Genomic DNA, 17,103 nt, shown 5'->3' on the forward strand with positions numbered 1-17,103 from the left:
TATATTATTTTGTCCTATACCTATCAATAAGGGTCTAAAATAGGTAAAAATAATTTATGCAAACTCTTTAAGGTGCCTTTACACTTTACAGTTTACAGTTTACATTCAATCTTGTCGTCCACAATTTAACACCTTACCATAAAGTTGAAATATATTCATAATTAACAAATGATACTCCAAATATCAACCCACATCATAAAATATGATTTTAAGGTTAAATGTTCAGTGTTTGCAACGACAATTTCTGTATAATACAAAAAATATAAATACATATATATAGTGTCTATGCTTTAACGCCGAAACTCGATAACGATCACCATTGAGTAATTATTATTTTTTGGTTTATTATTGAATTATATTTATATAAAATAAAACAAACAAAAAAGAGTAAGTCACTCTACTGTATTATGGGTAGTAGGTGTCCAGTATAGGAGACTGTAATGGATTTTTTTAATTTGATTTCAACGATGAATCATTGCATACTTATGAAAAACGATTCTTAGGAATGAGCTGAAACGATATGTAATCTGTTGTAGCCTATATTTGTAAGAATATTCTATTATATATTTATAATATTACTATAAGTAATTTAGTTTTATAGTAGTAATATGGTAGCCGGCAAGTTGAACAAATGTTTGACAAAAACAATTCGCATACATTATACAATATTATTTCATAAAATATTACTACCTAGCTGTTATTAATTTATTAGTCAATACCTATCAACGTAACATGCGGTGTACGGTGTAAATAAGTTCGCGGTACGAATTAAAATAGCTTAAAATTAATGTAAATATTTTTAAAATTGAATTGAGTAAAGTGAATAATGTATACTACTATGATATACATAGGTAGTACTTAATCTTAGTGTCGAAATGTTCCTATTAATAATATTTTTTTTGAATTGTAACATAACAATAATTGTTATTTATTCCTAGAATATCCAATTTCGTAAAAATTTGAACTTCATATACCTATAAAAAAAATATCAAGTAACGGCAATAGTAGGAAATTTCAAGTTTCAACCAGGGGCGCTATTTGAGTTTTATAAAAGGGGTGCCAAAATTTAAGCAGGCCAATTTTTTTTTCTGTCAGGCCACTTTTTTAAAAATAGTAAATACAGATATTGTTTACACTGGATCCCCCACCAACAACCGCCGGTACACGACGTGCGTGCAGTGCCGTCAGTCAACTATAATATACAGCCAGTTCCAATTAGCACCACTATAATATACGTGTTTGCGTACAATTTATTTGAAATTGGTGTATACTTGTTGGACAGTTTTGATCGGTGACCGTCATGCACGATCGAGTGCGGGAGTGGGAGAAATTGGGCTCGGGACGGCCATCGGCGCATTCTAAATTTTAATCCAGGCCAATAAGACACAGAAAAAATAGGGGAGCCAAAGTATACCCTGCTCCCCTCAAATGGCGCCCCTGGTTTCAAAAGTTAATATTGTTTGAATTAACAAAAATCGTTTGACGATAAATCATTATTCGTTAAAATAAGTACCTACCTACCTATCGCTCGTAAATATAATATAATGGCATTGTCTAATTTTTTTTTTCCAGTAAAAAAATCTTATAAGAATCTAGTGTTAAATGGTTAAGACTTAGATGATATTAGTATCAAGATAAATATCATCGATATTTTTTTAGCTGCAAAATAATTTATATACCTACTTTTATAATTTTGACAAATTTAGTTGAGATTTAAACACGTTTTAAAAAGTATCGTGAGTGTGCTTTTTCAATATTTTTTTTTTGCGCTAAGAACAGCTTATAGGGAACTTTGTATATTAATTGTTCAAGATTTTTTTACTCACCAACAAATATTTCACCATACATAATATTATATTGAACATTTCAAATATTTATTCAAATAAGTAGGTAGGTAACACAAAAATAGCCAAAATATTTTGAAAATTATATCAAGTCTTAAAAATTTTATTACAAATATTTTGACTTTTGAGTCAAGTTCAAGATTTTACAGTTAGTCAATTTTTAATTACAAAAAAAATCGTTTTTTTATCCGGAGAATCTGGTTTTGAACAACATAACCGTTTTAACCAAAATTTGTTTTTGTTTTTCCCGATTACTTTGAGAAGTACTGTAACTTTTTATTTGCTACCCTCTAAGTACTGACTAGATTCGATTCTTGCCAAAAACCACTTACTAAGTAAACTAATGATAATACTCCAAAAAGTGGTGCTAAGTGCTTACACAAAAAAAAAACACACGCACGCATCTGATATTCTTAGTATAGTTTCTTATGCGTGCGTAAGAAAACTAAATACAAATTGGAGACATTCATAAATCTGTTTTGAGTTTAAATTGCTGTTTTTGGTGAGAATTGTTAATTAAATGCAATTTTCAATCATTAACTATTGTTTATTTAATGTTTTCAAATTTAATATCATAATAATTCATGACACAAAATTAATACACCCGCTCTATAGTGCCTAGTGTCCAATGTCCCAGTCCCAGTATCAGGGCTTTTTATTATTATCATCTCCTATGGTTATAGATCAATTAATGTTAATTGTAAAACAAATTCGTCAATTAATAATGAGATATTTTAACTAAAAATTACCTACTAATTTTTAGTTGGTAAAATTTCTATTGTAAACCCGCAAAATGTATTAAAAGAAAATAACGATTTATAATTAAAAAATAATTATAAATACCGAATATGTATAATATTATGTATTACTGATACATTAATAATTATTTAATTCAGTACATGTTATGGCGTTATGCAAACCATAATCATAGTAATTGGACATTTCGATACATACCTATCGATAGTTTAAAAAGTATATAATATATTGACATTTGACGTACCTACATAAGACCTAAATAAATACTTAAACAAGTTACAACTCGCCTATTAAGTTTTAGTCGACTCAATGCGATAATTATTTTGAATAATAATACCGAAATCAATTATAGGTCACTTTGGAGCAGTATTAAACACACAAAGGAAATTATTTACGTTTCTAGTGATAAAAGATCAAAGGTTATTTAAAGATTAGATAAAAACGTTTAATTTACATATTATCCAGGTTGGTTCAAAAAACATTTGATGTAATAAGAGAAACAGTATGAAAATCATTACAGAACAAGATGTGCTCTGCTACGTCCCAGAAGTATGTGAACCACCAACATACAACGCTAAGTCCTCAAAATATGTACGTTGGAGGCAACGGATTCACTCGTAATTACAACATGTCGCCGTCTACCAAACAATCTCCAATATCTTCTATACCGATACAAATGATTGTTCTAATTTTTTCCGTTTTATTGTGCATATTCAGTTGTCTACTGACTGTTACATTGTCCTACAAATGGCACATGGACACTAATCAACAAATCAATCGACTTGTAGGTACAGTTGAGGATGCAATTCGTGATTTGAATACCTTCACTGACATAGTTAGAGATGAACTTGTAGCTAAACACGTAAGCAATACATACAAAGATCAACATAAAGCTAAAATTGATGGTAATGACTATGAAGAAGTAGAAGAAGACTATGATGGAGATCAATTTATGGGCAGAGACTTAATGGACAATAATTGGCCAGCAAAGCCATATCAGACAAATGAATCAAATAAACCAAAAAACCGAGAACGGCGCAACGCAGTGATTGATGCAACAACAATAGTAAAAAATGAATTAAATAGGTAATTTTTTTTTTATACACTAGGTATATTATTCCTTATAGGTTAACATTTTTAATTGGATCTTATTGATATTCAAATAATATTAATAAAGTTTCTTTTTTAGTAATAACACACTGAATGAAAATGATATGGACCAGTCAACCTGGCATATAAGTCTGGCTTTCTTATATGAAATTATTATTTTATACAATAACATTAATTTAGTTAAGTTAGTTTATGGAGGAACAATAGTCAATAGAATATGACTATATACTAATTACAGCTAGGTAATTTTATATCAGGCTAACATTACACACACATTATATTAAGTTAATTATTTACATTTTTTATATATACCTGATGGAATTATCTATAACTATAGTACAGTTGAGATTAAAACGATTACTCAAAAGATAAAATAAATAAAATATTAACTACCTAATTGAATTTAATTATTGTTTTAATTTTAATTAAAGCTCAAAAAATGAAAAGGCTGATGTAGAAATAATTCAAGAAGAAAATACAGTGAAGACCTATAGACGACGAAAGTCTAAAAAAATGGGAACTATAAAAAAAAAACTTTCTATGGAATCAGAAGATGAAGAATCGTATGAAGATTTTAAAGAAACTCAAGACAATGCTGCAGCACATTTTACAAGCGATTCTTCAAAATATAGTACCAAAACACATCCACATTACAATGGTAATATTAATTATTAAATAAAAGATATAATTTAACTTAAGAGGATATCGTACCTACATGTGTTGTCTCCGTCTTACTAACTAATATTATATATCAAAATGTACACCAGTTCCAATTTTGTGCTGTTAGCTTAAATATTAGAAAGAATTAACCCATTATAAAAATTAAATGTAAGAACATTATCTGTATTCTTTTGTGGGTTTTTTACAATATTTTAATTTTTATATTAGTTATGTGTATGTAAAATATTAATATTTGAAAATGCTCACAATTCACTTAAAAATTAAAATATCGTAAAAAAACCAACGAGAGAACACAGATAATGTGTTAATTATATTTAAGCTAACAACACAAAATTAAAATGGCTGAACATACATTTTGATATATTATGTGTTAGTAAGGTAGAGACAAAATATAACAATAATAATATTGTTTATCACGGAAAAAAATTCCAATGCAGGTATGACGTCCTCTTAAGGTTGTAGAATTAATAAAATATCATTATATATTTACATTATTAAAGAAGTATTCTTATTAAATTTAAGCAATTAAAGAAAATAATTAAATTTCAATTTCATAGGAAATGGACGTTTGAGACACCCAGATGGTGATTTTAGAGACTGGACCCAACATCTTTGGGATATAAATCTAAATAACGCAAATCATTTCATGATGAAAAATGGCAAAGTTGAAGTATTAAAACCAGGACTTTATTTTGTTTATGCTCAAGTAAGAACATAGTACTTATTATTAAACAGGGTTACATACTTACATAGTACCTATGTAGTTTAGGATACCAATCATATTTTAATAATAAAGGCAGTATTTTTTTTTTTTAATACTATAAATTGTATATATTTTTTTCTATTATCACATATTCTTATTGTTTATACCATATAAATAATAATAAAAAAAAAAATTATAATTTATTTATACAATTTCTGTACAAGATTTAATGCAAAAACAAAAAAACAATTTTTTACTTCATTCCTTCTAAAAATGGATTTTCATTTTCATTAAAGAATTTATAATTAAATATTAAAAGGTCGGTTAATATATTATCATAATATTAATAATTTAGTTATTACAGTTGAAATTATGAAATAACCAAATCATAACCAATTACCTAAGTATATTATTATTTTTATTATAGATATACTATTCAGATAAACATGACATCAATGGATACTATGTTATGAAAAATGATGAAAAAATACTTGGTTGTACTTCAACTCGACATCAAGATACCCAATCATCAGATTCGTGTTACACTGGAGGTCTAATATATTTCAATTCTAAAGATAACTTATCCATAAGAGGTTTAGATAGTGACAGATTTATAATTTTGGATCCTGTAAGGAGTTTTTTTGGGCTCTTTAGAATATCAAAAGATGGTAAAAAATAGTTAAAAATGTATATTTTGATTGATCAACAAATCATATAATTTAATTTAATAATGATACAAACAGTATAAAAAATACTTTTTAAAATATAATATAAATATAATTTGGTTCAGTTACACAATATTGGACGGATTGGTTACATTACATTATTATTTATTACAATATGCACATACAATATCTATATCTATCCTTATTTTAATTTAAACACATTAAATAAAAGAACTATTACAACAAAATATGTTTCATAATTTAACAATTTATTATTATTATTAATATGATTTGAGATTCCTAATAAAGAAAAATAAATGTATTTGTGAATTATTTGTATATAATTTGTAATTTTATAAAAATTTTATTAAAGAAACATTAGAAAAAAATAATATATAACACTGTTAACATTTACTTAATGAAGTTGTTCTGTTGTTAAGTAAATGTCTGCACTAAACAATTCATATCAATTCTATGTGCATATTTGGCACTCAAAACACTTAATGAAAAAAAATCATATGGAAACGGACACTTCAACATTATGAAAATAGTTTTTACGATTTGGAAGTCCATTGTCCATACTGAGTAAACCAATTTATCACTATTACAGAATACAAACTGCATAAGTTAATACAAATGATTATTTTTTTACTTATCATATTACTAGAATTAATTTAAACTTCATTTGAGGGCATATATAAAATTAATAGGGATCTGATGAAACCTTCAAACATAATATTTGTTATATTAAATAATAAAAATACATTTAAAAAAAAATAATGAAACTATTAGGTATAAAATATCATTGTTTCAATTAATTTCTGATTTTTTGAAAGAAATAATTTTAAACTATTAAATAACACAAAAAAATTTTAATTAAAAAGTATTAGTAATATAATACTAATACGCTGATATTGAAACCTATTTTCTAGATACAAATAAAAATAAATTAGTTTTAGTTAAAATAATATGTAAAATTAATAATAATTATTTGTATTGATTAATAATATGCAGTTTTCGTATTCTGAAAGTGACGAATAAATTACACAATATGCACATCCATATTATGAAAAAATGTCCACAATGTCAAATAACATCTATTCATTTCATGAAATGTTAGCTATATTATTTCAAAAAAATGAATTATTCATCATATGGATACCTACTTTTTGTTAAGTGGAAGTGACTTATTATTATAATACTGTAAAATACCGATTGGCGTTAATACTAAAAAATAAAATAAAATAATATAAAATACATATTTGATTAGATCATAGCAAATATAAGCAATGTTGGTTTTTCAAAAACTAAACGACCTTACTTTCAAGGCCAAAAAAATGTGTGAACATCAATAGGTAGTGTATTTAAATTGTGGAATTCATTATAGTACCTATGATCATTTTATAAAAAATATATATAAAATAATGCATAATAATTACAACAGTTAAAATGTAAGTACTATATGAAACCTACTATATCAGATTATTTTGGTAATGTTAATGTCTAAGATAATAGATTTCTAAACCATGGCAAAAAAGATAAACATATCAAATATGCAAATAACTTTACTTGGCTGGAACTATTACAGCCATCAGAATCACAAGTATAAACACATGTTCGATATTCTAATACATCACCTGGCCGGCGAACATAGTTGCAGTAATTTCCTAAATTATGAGATGAACAGTAACGTGTAACTCCAAGTCCTCCTATAATAAACAAAAATTATAATAAATTATCGAACAATACTTTTGGACATTTCCAAGTTATAATAATAACATAGGTAGGTACCTTCGTAGCGGCCTACCAGTTTCACACAATAAGCGGCATTGTAAACACTTGTACAGGGTTTGGGTTCCAGGCCGTATGTATCCATGAACTCTGTACAACGAAATTGATTTTCAATGTCGGTACTGTTACATTGGTAACATGATATACTTACAGCTGAACAACATAAATAAAAAATTGTTTGTATAATGTTCTAAACCACACCTTAAAATATTCAGTATAATATTTACCAGATCTTATGGTAGAAATAAAAGCTATAAGAACTAATAAAAAAAATGTATTTGAATTAGCCATTGTTTTAAAATAAAATAAAATTTTAAGAAAGTATAAGTTGAACACAACGTTAACAGTTTTTAAATGTCAAATTTAAATTAAAAATATATATTATATTGATTCAACGACTGTTTAATATAGGTACTAAAAAGTCTGAAACTATATACCTATATACAATACAATGGAAAAATGTGTATGGGTACGAACTACTTGAATGGGTAACGGGTGTATGTTAAAATAAAACTAAATAACAAAAACAACATTTCCAATGCCCATACCATTGTCCATTAGTCCATTGACATTATATTGTATGCTTATCTATGCAATTGATGAAAAACAATAACTGAATAACCAACACAATGTACTTTGTGATAAGGTCATGGAAAAGACGGCCAAATTCATTGAAAGAATAGTCGATTGAAAATCAGCTGCTTAACTCAATAACATACAATAAAGTTGGTTCCACCTCTTAGTGCTCATCCTCATACTAATTACTACTCATACTTCATAAAAAAAAGGTATTATAAACACCTTGAACATAATATTATTATTTTTTTTCTTACATATTAATTATTTATTTATTTACATGTTTCTATTGATACCTATAAAATGATGTTTATTGTTTAATAATTTAATATTATTATCTAATTGTATGTGTATATACTCAGTTATATATTTAAACTCTCGTGATTCGAGATCCATATTTTAGTTATTAATTATTTCAGATCACATTGGACGAAAATTGTGAAATGTGAACGATATTGAAATATAACTCATCAGCAACTTTGCAAATGTTGTCTTAGGACGCATACTGCATAGCCAGTTACGTATACACCGTTTTCATACACAACTGTTGTAAGTTTTCACAAAAATAGGTAAATTTCAATGTTTAATCTCATTGACTTTCTATGAAGCATAATATAATTATCTAAAGACTAAGATGAACGTAACCTCAGACATCGTACCCGAAGTACAGCCGGGTGTGTTTACCCATAACTCGTACACAATTTTGAGCAATTTTGAATCTGCTAATCTTGCTCGGGTGAAATATGTCTGCAAACAAATTCCAGGCGTTGGTGCGATAACAATTATTAAACTATTTGTTTTGTGAGTGTATGCTAAGATATGTAATGTGTAATATTGTAGATGAAGATTTGGAATTTCATTTATGGACAAACCCAGACTGTGGTGGCACAGAGTTTGAATGCAACTACAAGTCATGGTTCTACTTTGCCTTAAAAGGTAAAAGTGCATTCACGTATAACAATGAAAAAGTTAAAGATTTTTAATTGAATCACTATTTTAAAGGAGGCATTCCTGGTATGCATGTAAGATTAAACATAGTGAGTTCAAATAATCAAAGTAAAATGTATAGTCAAGGCATGACTCCTGTATTTAAAGTTGATTTAGGAAAATCAGATAAATTAAATGAAAAGTTTTGTAAAGCATCCTGGTCAAGAATAAAAGAAATACCAACTTATCAGGTATATAATTAATATATGCGTACATAATAATGTATTCATTGGTCAATTACATGTGAACTACACTACTGAGGTCTGAGTGTAGTATGTATGACCTAAATTATAAGAAGTGAATGGACTCAACTTGACTTTTTTTTAGATAAACAATAATCAAGAATTTGTGTTGAGTTTTAGTCACCGTTCTTTGAAAAATGTTGAAGCTACAACATATTATGCTTTTACTTATCCTTATACTTACACTGAGTTATGTAACAGCTTAAGTTTTTATGAAAAACAATTTCCATTACCATCAGATTTAAGAGGTACTTAGTTTCCCCATTAATAATTCTTTTATTGCATGCGTGTGTGTGTAACTAATAGGATTTTTTTTTAATACCATTTAGAAAACAATGAGAAGGATGTTTATTTTTATCGAGAAACTATAGTAAAATCCTTAGAAAATCGTTCTGTGGATTTATTAACTATTAGTTCCTTTAAAGGTATTTCAGAAGAAAGGGAATGCCGTTTATTTGGATTATTTCCAGATGAAAAACCTAGGTCACATGTTTTCAAAAATAAAAAGGTATACAAATAATATAAAAACACATTTATACTGATATAATTTAAATATTATAATAACATTTTAACATTAAATTTTATCCATGGAGGTAATATCTGTTAATTTGATAAAATAAAAATAATGGTTATAAATTTATATTAATAAAAATTATCTTTATGATATAAAATGAACACAATTTATTTGTTTTTAAAACTTAATTTATAGGTCATAGTAATGAGTGCTAGAGTGCATCCAGGTGAAACACCTTCTAGTTTTGTGATGAATGGTTTGATAAAATATTTAATTAGTAAGGATGAACAAGCTGATATACTACGTCAAAATTATGTTTTCAAACTAATTCCTATGCTAAATCCAGATGGAGTAGCTAGAGGATTTTATCGTACAGATACTAGAGGTTGTAATCTCAACCGGTTTTATCTGAAACCATCTTTGAAACTTCATCCATCTATTTATGCTGCCAGGTTTTTTAACTTTTCTACTTTTGTATTTAAAAATTTAGTTCAATAAATTTAATCTCTGATATATTTTATAGATCATTGATCTTATATCATCACCTTGGATATGAATTACGAGATGAGTTAATTGAAGAAAATTCAGCATCAATTTTTTGTAGTTCATCCAATAATGATGATGAATTAAATACTAAAATGACACCAACAATTTTAAATAATGATGTAGATTCATTGAATGTCTTATTAAAGAAGAGTCAATTGTGTACAGCTGATTGTTTTACAAATAAAGGCATTGACTCAGGATTATATTTATATGTTGATTTTCATGGCCATGCATCCAAAAAAGGTTAACAACTTTTAAAGCTGCTTAAATTTTTTTTTTCAATCATGTATGTTATGTTTAATATTTATGTGTTATACTAGGGATATTTATGTATGGAAATAATTTCGACAACATTATTGATAACATTGAATGTATGGTTTATCCCACACTTATGACTATAAACAATCAAAACTTTCATTACACTTCTTGTAATTTCAGCAAGCATAATATGTATTCTAAGTAAGAAATTAAATTATTATACTCCAGTTTTTATCATAAAAAGATGCAGTGTAAAATATTGTATTTAATATGTTAATGTATAAAAAGTAATCAGAAATGTTTGTTATATCAGTAGTAGGAATTTCTTAAATTAAATCAGATCACCTCTATTTTAAGTAATCTTAATAAGACTTGATTGATTAAAACAACAAAAAAAATTAATCTAAATATTTTGAAAATGTTATTCTGTATAGTTGAGTATAAAAAAAAAGGTGAGCAAGTAGGTGTCACTCTGCTGTAGGTACAGTAGGTTTCAAGTGAGTCATTGTAATGAATGGTGTTAAATCTAAATTCAATGATATAATGTCATTTAAGAAAATTTATTCTGAGCAAAGACGGTCAGTCAGCCTATGATATTACTAAGTATATATGATGATATTATTGTGAGTAAAGTTATTTATATATAACCTATTTACATGGTACCTTGTTTTAAATTTTCAATCCTAAGCTATAAAAGTTGAACATTTTATAAATTTGTAACTCTTGTAGTTAAATTTTGAATTTGATAAATTTTGCACTTCCCAATGCACTTACTAGATTCACTTTTCCATCGAACAAGATACTGAAGTTGAAGATCAAAGCATAAAAATATATTTTAAAAAATGAAATAAAATTTACAATATTTTTGAGGGAGTCCCTACCGATTGTGTGAAGTTGCCATTCATTGATGGAACTTCATGACATTCAGAAGTGGGAACTACATTTAATAAAGTATTTTTTTAATTTAAATGTTGAAATTTAAATTGACCTAATTATAAAAGTTTAAAATAATTCGAACCAGCCCTAAAATTTTGTGTTTTCCGGCAAATGTCAATATTATAGTATAAAGTAACGTAATAGCACATCTGAAGCAGTGAAAGGGTTACTATAATTTTAGATTTAAGATTTTGTTGTTTTATTTTGAGCGCAGGTAAAACCAAAAATTTGAAGATTTATAATATAGTGAAAGTTAAAACCAAATTATTCTGAGAGACTATTGAGAAACCTGAAATTAACTTATTTAATTATAATTTGTTGTCATTGTATATGTAGTATGTTACTAATAGTGCAAACTTCCATAACTATAATCTTTATAAGATTGGACATTTAATGTATTGAAAACAGAATAATAAGATACATTATAATTATTAAACTAAATATTTAAGTATGTAATTAAAAATGTCCCCTTATTAAGCTACTGCAGTTTATACAATTTGATTAAAGCATGAAAAAATTAATTTTGTTTTAGTTGTACAATTCAAGGTTGAAAAATTTTAGGTGGTAATTAAGTTTTACATTTTCAGGGATAAAAAATTTGGTCTAAGTAAAGAAGGAAGTGGTCGAGTAGCTGTTCTTAAATATACAGGTCTCATACGCAGTTACACATTAGAATGTAACTACAATACTGGCAGATTTGTTAACTATATTCCTCCTAAAGTACATTTTGTTTCTGAGAGAAGACCTATCCAGAGTGTTATTCCACCAAAATTTACACCAACCGTTTTCGAGCAGGTTAAAAACTGCCATGTAATAACTTTTTATCAAAAATATGTTATTGCTTCTATTTTATAGGTTGGAAAATCATTGGCAATTTCAATTTTGGATTTATCAAATTTAAATCCAAACAGTCGGTTAGATAGCAGTGAATTTAAATCATTAGCAGGATTAAGGGAGCTGTTACGTTCAAATATTATTAACAATTGTAGCCGTAATCGACGATTAGGATCAAAATCTACCAGCAACATAAATGTTGATACACCAATTACATCAAAACAAGTAAATTTATCATTTTATTTTAATTTTAAATATTATTCTTTTTATATGCTCTTAGAAAAGCATCCATTCCAAGCTTTTTTTTTTAGTTTTTAAACTTGAAAAAGAGAACTTAATGGCTCTTTAGGTTGAAAGAGGTTCTCAACTATTTCCAACATTTGTGTATAAATAATGGAAATTAGCCTATAAGTAAGAATATACAATTCTATATATAGTTTTTCATTGTGGCTCTTGATGATATATATTTATGACTTATACTTGCTTACAAATATTTAGCTTTGCTTGGTAGTAATCTTGTGTTTTAAATCAAAATATCTTTATAGTAAGCATTTTTTTATTTAAACAATTGTAATTTACATAATTAATCACAAATTAACTATACAGGGTGTCCCACTGAGATCTGACAAATGAAATAACTAAAAATAAATAAAAAATTTCTTTTAAATATAATTCATAGACTATTGCGCTACATTTTTAGTATACATTTTTTATTTTTTAATACTGAAAATAAAAAACTTAAAAACTGATAAAAAAAATTTCCAAAATATCCAAAATAGCCAATTTGTAAATCTGATTTTCAGAAAAATTTATATCGTAAAAACATTTATTTAAGTCAAGTGGCTGATTTTTTACCATTTTTTTAAATATCAATATTCTTGTTAAGTAATATACGATCTAGTTTATGTTAGAAACATTATAATTTCAAAAAATATAAATCATTTTGAAATTATGTTACAAAATGTTCATATAAAATAATTTCAAAATGATTTATATTTTTTGAAATTATAATGTTTCTAACATAAACTATAGTCTATTTACAATGAGATCATTACTCGGCGGCCAAGTTGTGCGCATGGGCGTGGCTTTGTTCTGTGGCAGCGTCTGATGCGTTGCCATAGTGGGGACAACGTCTGACCATATGTCTGACCGCCGCCGGACGAAAACTGGTCGCCGTCGAGTAATGATCTCATTGTGAATAGACTGTAGATCGTATATTACTTAACAAGAATATTGATATTTAAAAAAATGGTAAAAAATCAGCCACTTGACTTAAATAAATGTTTTTACGATATAAATTTTTCTGAAAATCAGATTTACAAATTGGCTATTTTGGAAAAATTTTTTATCAGTTTTTAAGTTTTTTATTTTCAGTATTAAAAAATAAAAAATAAAAAATGCATACTAAAAATGTAGCGCAATAGTCTATGAATTATATTTAAAAGAAATTTTTTAAAAATATTAATTAGAACAAAAGTTATTTCATTTGTCAGATCTCAGTGGGATACCCTGTATACAACTGGCTATTAAATATTAGATTGATGTTTTATTTATTTAGATATAGTTTTCTTAGATATTTACGTTACTAAATTTATTCCAGATAAAGAAATCTTCAATATCATATGATCTGATGAATCCAACTACATCCAAATTATTGCAACCCATTATGACTATTGCTGTAGCACCAAAAAGTAAATCAATCCCACTACGTAAAACTATGAAAAAAAGTGGGATATTAAAAAAAAATCAAAAAAAACGGAAGATGACACCAAGCAAACAAAAAGCTGTTGCAAATACTGCAGAAAATATAATATTTTCCATACATAATTGTCCCTAGTATAAAATATAATATACATTATTTATTTAAAAAAAAAAATTAGGAAACTTTAAAAGTTGTTAACTTTTTTGGATCACAGCCATTTAAATTAACATATAAATATAATCCTTAATCAAGGCCTTTATTGGTATTGAACATTATTAAATCTTCTTTAAGAAAACATTTAATAAATCTAAATTATTATTTAAAATTGTTGGTTTCATTTTAGTTTGTTCGACATAATACCTATACAATACAATATTGTTACAAGCAAGTATTTTATTTTAGTAATTAATTTATCATCAATATCTAATGTACTTAAAAAAGTTAATAATGTTGAATTTGTTGTTTCCAATACATTTGAATTCTTTCAGTTAGATCACCTCGTTTACTCGTATCCAATGTGATGATGCAAGATCTAATACAACAATTTAAAATTATGGCAATTAGAAAAAAATTGATTTTACACCATTGCACAATTTAAGTGAGATGTGGTAAAATAAATATACACCTAATTTATTTTCTGAGAATAACATTAATTGTATGATTTAAATAAACTACTATTTACATAATAGCGTACTTCTTAAATATTTATTATTATTTTGTGTTTGTATAAATCTTATATATATCAAGGACTTTAATTTAATTAGGTGCTATACTAAATAATGATCTATTTAAATTTATTTATTATTTTTTTTAAATATTTTTCTCAAATATCCTAATGTTTTTTTCATTCTTAAAAGTTTCTTTAAGACTGTTAGTTTATTATTTAATAATTTAATCTTGTTGTTTTATTTATAGTTTTATATATTTTGAAATAAAAGAATGATGTTAGTGTTTGTTTAACTAATAGACATATTATATATGATGTGTTTGTTTTATTACAGAATTTTTAAATAAAAGGACTAATATAATGACATTTTTTATATATTTTTTTGAACTTAAGTTATTAATAAATATATGATAGATTGCATGCAGTGTTGTAAAGTACTTGAACAAAGTATTTTAAATACTTTCGCAAAGTATCTTTATTTAAAATCAAATACTATTATTGCTTTTAGTTTATGTATTTTCTATTAGATTCTGAGCGGACTAGCGGAGCGATGAATGTATTGGTTTTACAATGATGTGTGTTTTCTTTATTATTTCGTTTTTTGTGTGTACGATGAGTAGTCAAAATAATGCTTCGACGTTCAACTTCAGTACCTATCTTGTTCGATGGGAAAGTGAATATGTTGGTGCATTGTGGAGGTCAAAATTTAAAGTGCTGAAAAAATTAAGAAAAACCGGGAATTTTTACGCAAAATCGGCTTAGACAAAATCGATTTTGGTTTTTGGTGTAACTCTTAAACTAATGACCATAGATATATGACATTTTTACTGGTTGTTTATATTAGCATTTTCTATACATGATAAAATGTTCAAAACATTTAGATTTGTTTTGAACGGAGATTATCAGTTTCAAATTTTTGTAGTTTTTATTTCTATGAATGTCCAAATTATTTTGAATTAGAAATTCATAAAAAATTTTCTATTAAAATCTAAGATTTTAAAATGTAATACATGATTCCTCATAAGTTTTTCTACCTTTATCAACAAAAAAAATGTCTACAAGTAAATCAAATTAAAATTTTTATGAACGTTTGAAGTTCATATTTTCACAAGATTCGATATTCACTCAATTTCTCATGTAGCGCGATTTTATTATTTTGTTGTAATTCAAAAACGAATAACTGCAGATATATGAAAATTGATTGAATGTTTATATTTTAATTTTCTATACACCATAAAATTGTGAAAAAATTTGCCTCTTCGTGGTGTTGGTTATGGACATAGTCAGTTTTCAATTCTTTTAGTTTTTTTTTCTATAATTATCAATAAAATTGTATGTTGGGTAAAAATGCGTGAAAATTCAATTCAAGGCTCCTGAATCGTGATATATTGTTACAATATCAGTTGAAAAATGTTAAAAATACATAGGCACAATTTTGCGGTAGATCGCGGACCCCGTGCTATTTGTACTGGTGGAAGACATAAGCGCCACAATGAGATAAGAAAAAAAGAGTTGTATAGTACGAAAGCGCAAAAATCCTAGATACGTCCTGTGTGCCACGCTTAATAGATATTATTGGTACATTTAGAACTATATATTAAATTTTAACAATTTATTATTGACAATTGTTATAAGATCGAAAAATCAACCGATTTATTCAAATTATATGTATATGTATGACATTTTTAAATAACTATTTATATGAAATATTAATTTTGGCGCAAATGATATGCCATTTTTGCACCATTGGTGCTTATGACATACTATAGCCGTTTGTGCGTAAGTGTATAATTTAACTCTAAAGTATCAAAGTTATACCAAGTTTTTTGTTTTTACTTAATTCAACATACAGCGGACATGTTATTAATTTCATCTTCAACTATATTGTTCGTAGATAAGCGCATCCTCTTGGCACCATTTGTGGAGCGGCCAAGGTTTGATTTCCTCTTTTTATTTTAATCAAATTCTTCAACATTTATAACTTAAACTATAACAATCATAACCAATAGCAACCTTACAATAAACAAAAATATATTATTAATATGTTTATTTTTCTTCTGGACAGATGGCGTCACTATTGTATTTTTGACTTCCAGATTTCCTACTTTTCCGGTGGATTTTCCTAAAATTTTCTTTCATAAGAACCTTTTCCTGACAATTATGAACACAAAAAAAAAATATATAAGCCTAATCGGTCAAGCCGTTTCGGAGCCAAACCGTAACACAAAATATGGTCTTGCTTTTATAGCATAGAGTAGCTAAGAATTAAAAAATCTCAAAAATATAAAAAC

The 17,103-nt window shown here is 26.4% G+C and overlaps 3 protein-coding genes across 5 annotated transcripts; 2 read left to right on the forward strand and 1 right to left on the reverse strand.

The window, feature by feature from the left end:
* The first annotated feature begins 3,101 nt into the window (after positions 1 to 3,101).
* LOC132950872 (protein eiger-like) lies at positions 3,102 to 5,775 on the forward strand. The gene is made up of 4 exons (XM_061022467.1): positions 3,102 to 3,686; positions 4,142 to 4,368; positions 4,949 to 5,097; positions 5,522 to 5,775. Exons 1-4 carry the CDS (start codon positions 3,127 to 3,129, stop codon positions 5,771 to 5,773), a joined length of 1,188 nt encoding a protein of 395 aa, XP_060878450.1. The 5' UTR covers positions 3,102 to 3,126; the 3' UTR covers positions 5,774 to 5,775.
* A 590-nt stretch (positions 5,776 to 6,365) lies between these two features.
* LOC132950873 (U-scoloptoxin(05)-Cw1a-like) lies at positions 6,366 to 8,116 on the reverse strand. Its single transcript, XM_061022468.1, has 3 exons — positions 7,778 to 8,116; positions 7,551 to 7,703; positions 6,366 to 7,468 (listed from the first exon to the last, which is right to left on the reverse strand). The coding sequence occupies exons 1-3, from the start codon at positions 7,839 to 7,841 to the stop codon at positions 7,263 to 7,265; spliced, it is 423 nt and encodes a 140-aa protein (XP_060878451.1). The 5' UTR covers positions 7,842 to 8,116; the 3' UTR covers positions 6,366 to 7,262.
* Positions 8,117 to 8,199: 83 nt separating this feature from the next.
* LOC132950746 (cytosolic carboxypeptidase-like protein 5) lies at positions 8,200 to 15,172 on the forward strand. 3 transcript variants are annotated; one of them, XM_061022288.1, is made up of 13 exons: positions 8,200 to 8,338; positions 8,546 to 8,675; positions 8,735 to 8,896; positions 8,967 to 9,062; positions 9,129 to 9,304; positions 9,441 to 9,603; positions 9,685 to 9,863; positions 10,065 to 10,321; positions 10,393 to 10,658; positions 10,736 to 10,874; positions 12,197 to 12,404; positions 12,465 to 12,668; positions 14,044 to 15,172. In XM_061022288.1, exons 3-13 carry the CDS (start codon positions 8,761 to 8,763, stop codon positions 14,278 to 14,280), a joined length of 2,061 nt encoding a protein of 686 aa, XP_060878271.1. In that variant the 5' UTR covers positions 8,200 to 8,338; positions 8,546 to 8,675; positions 8,735 to 8,760; the 3' UTR covers positions 14,281 to 15,172. The 3 variants fall into 3 exon arrangements, 2 of the variants coding, with proteins under 2 accessions (XP_060878271.1, XP_060878270.1); XM_061022287.1 differs by having other exon boundaries at positions 8,332 to 8,470; XR_009665238.1 differs by lacking the exon at positions 8,200 to 8,338 and adding an exon at positions 12,755 to 12,854 and having other exon boundaries at positions 8,347 to 8,675; positions 14,044 to 14,183.
* Positions 15,173 to 17,103: the final 1,931 nt, after the last annotated feature.

Source organism: Metopolophium dirhodum, chromosome 8 (genome assembly GCF_019925205.1).
Source record: "Metopolophium dirhodum isolate CAU chromosome 8, ASM1992520v1, whole genome shotgun sequence".
Taxonomy (NCBI): domain Eukaryota; kingdom Metazoa; phylum Arthropoda; class Insecta; order Hemiptera; family Aphididae; genus Metopolophium; species Metopolophium dirhodum.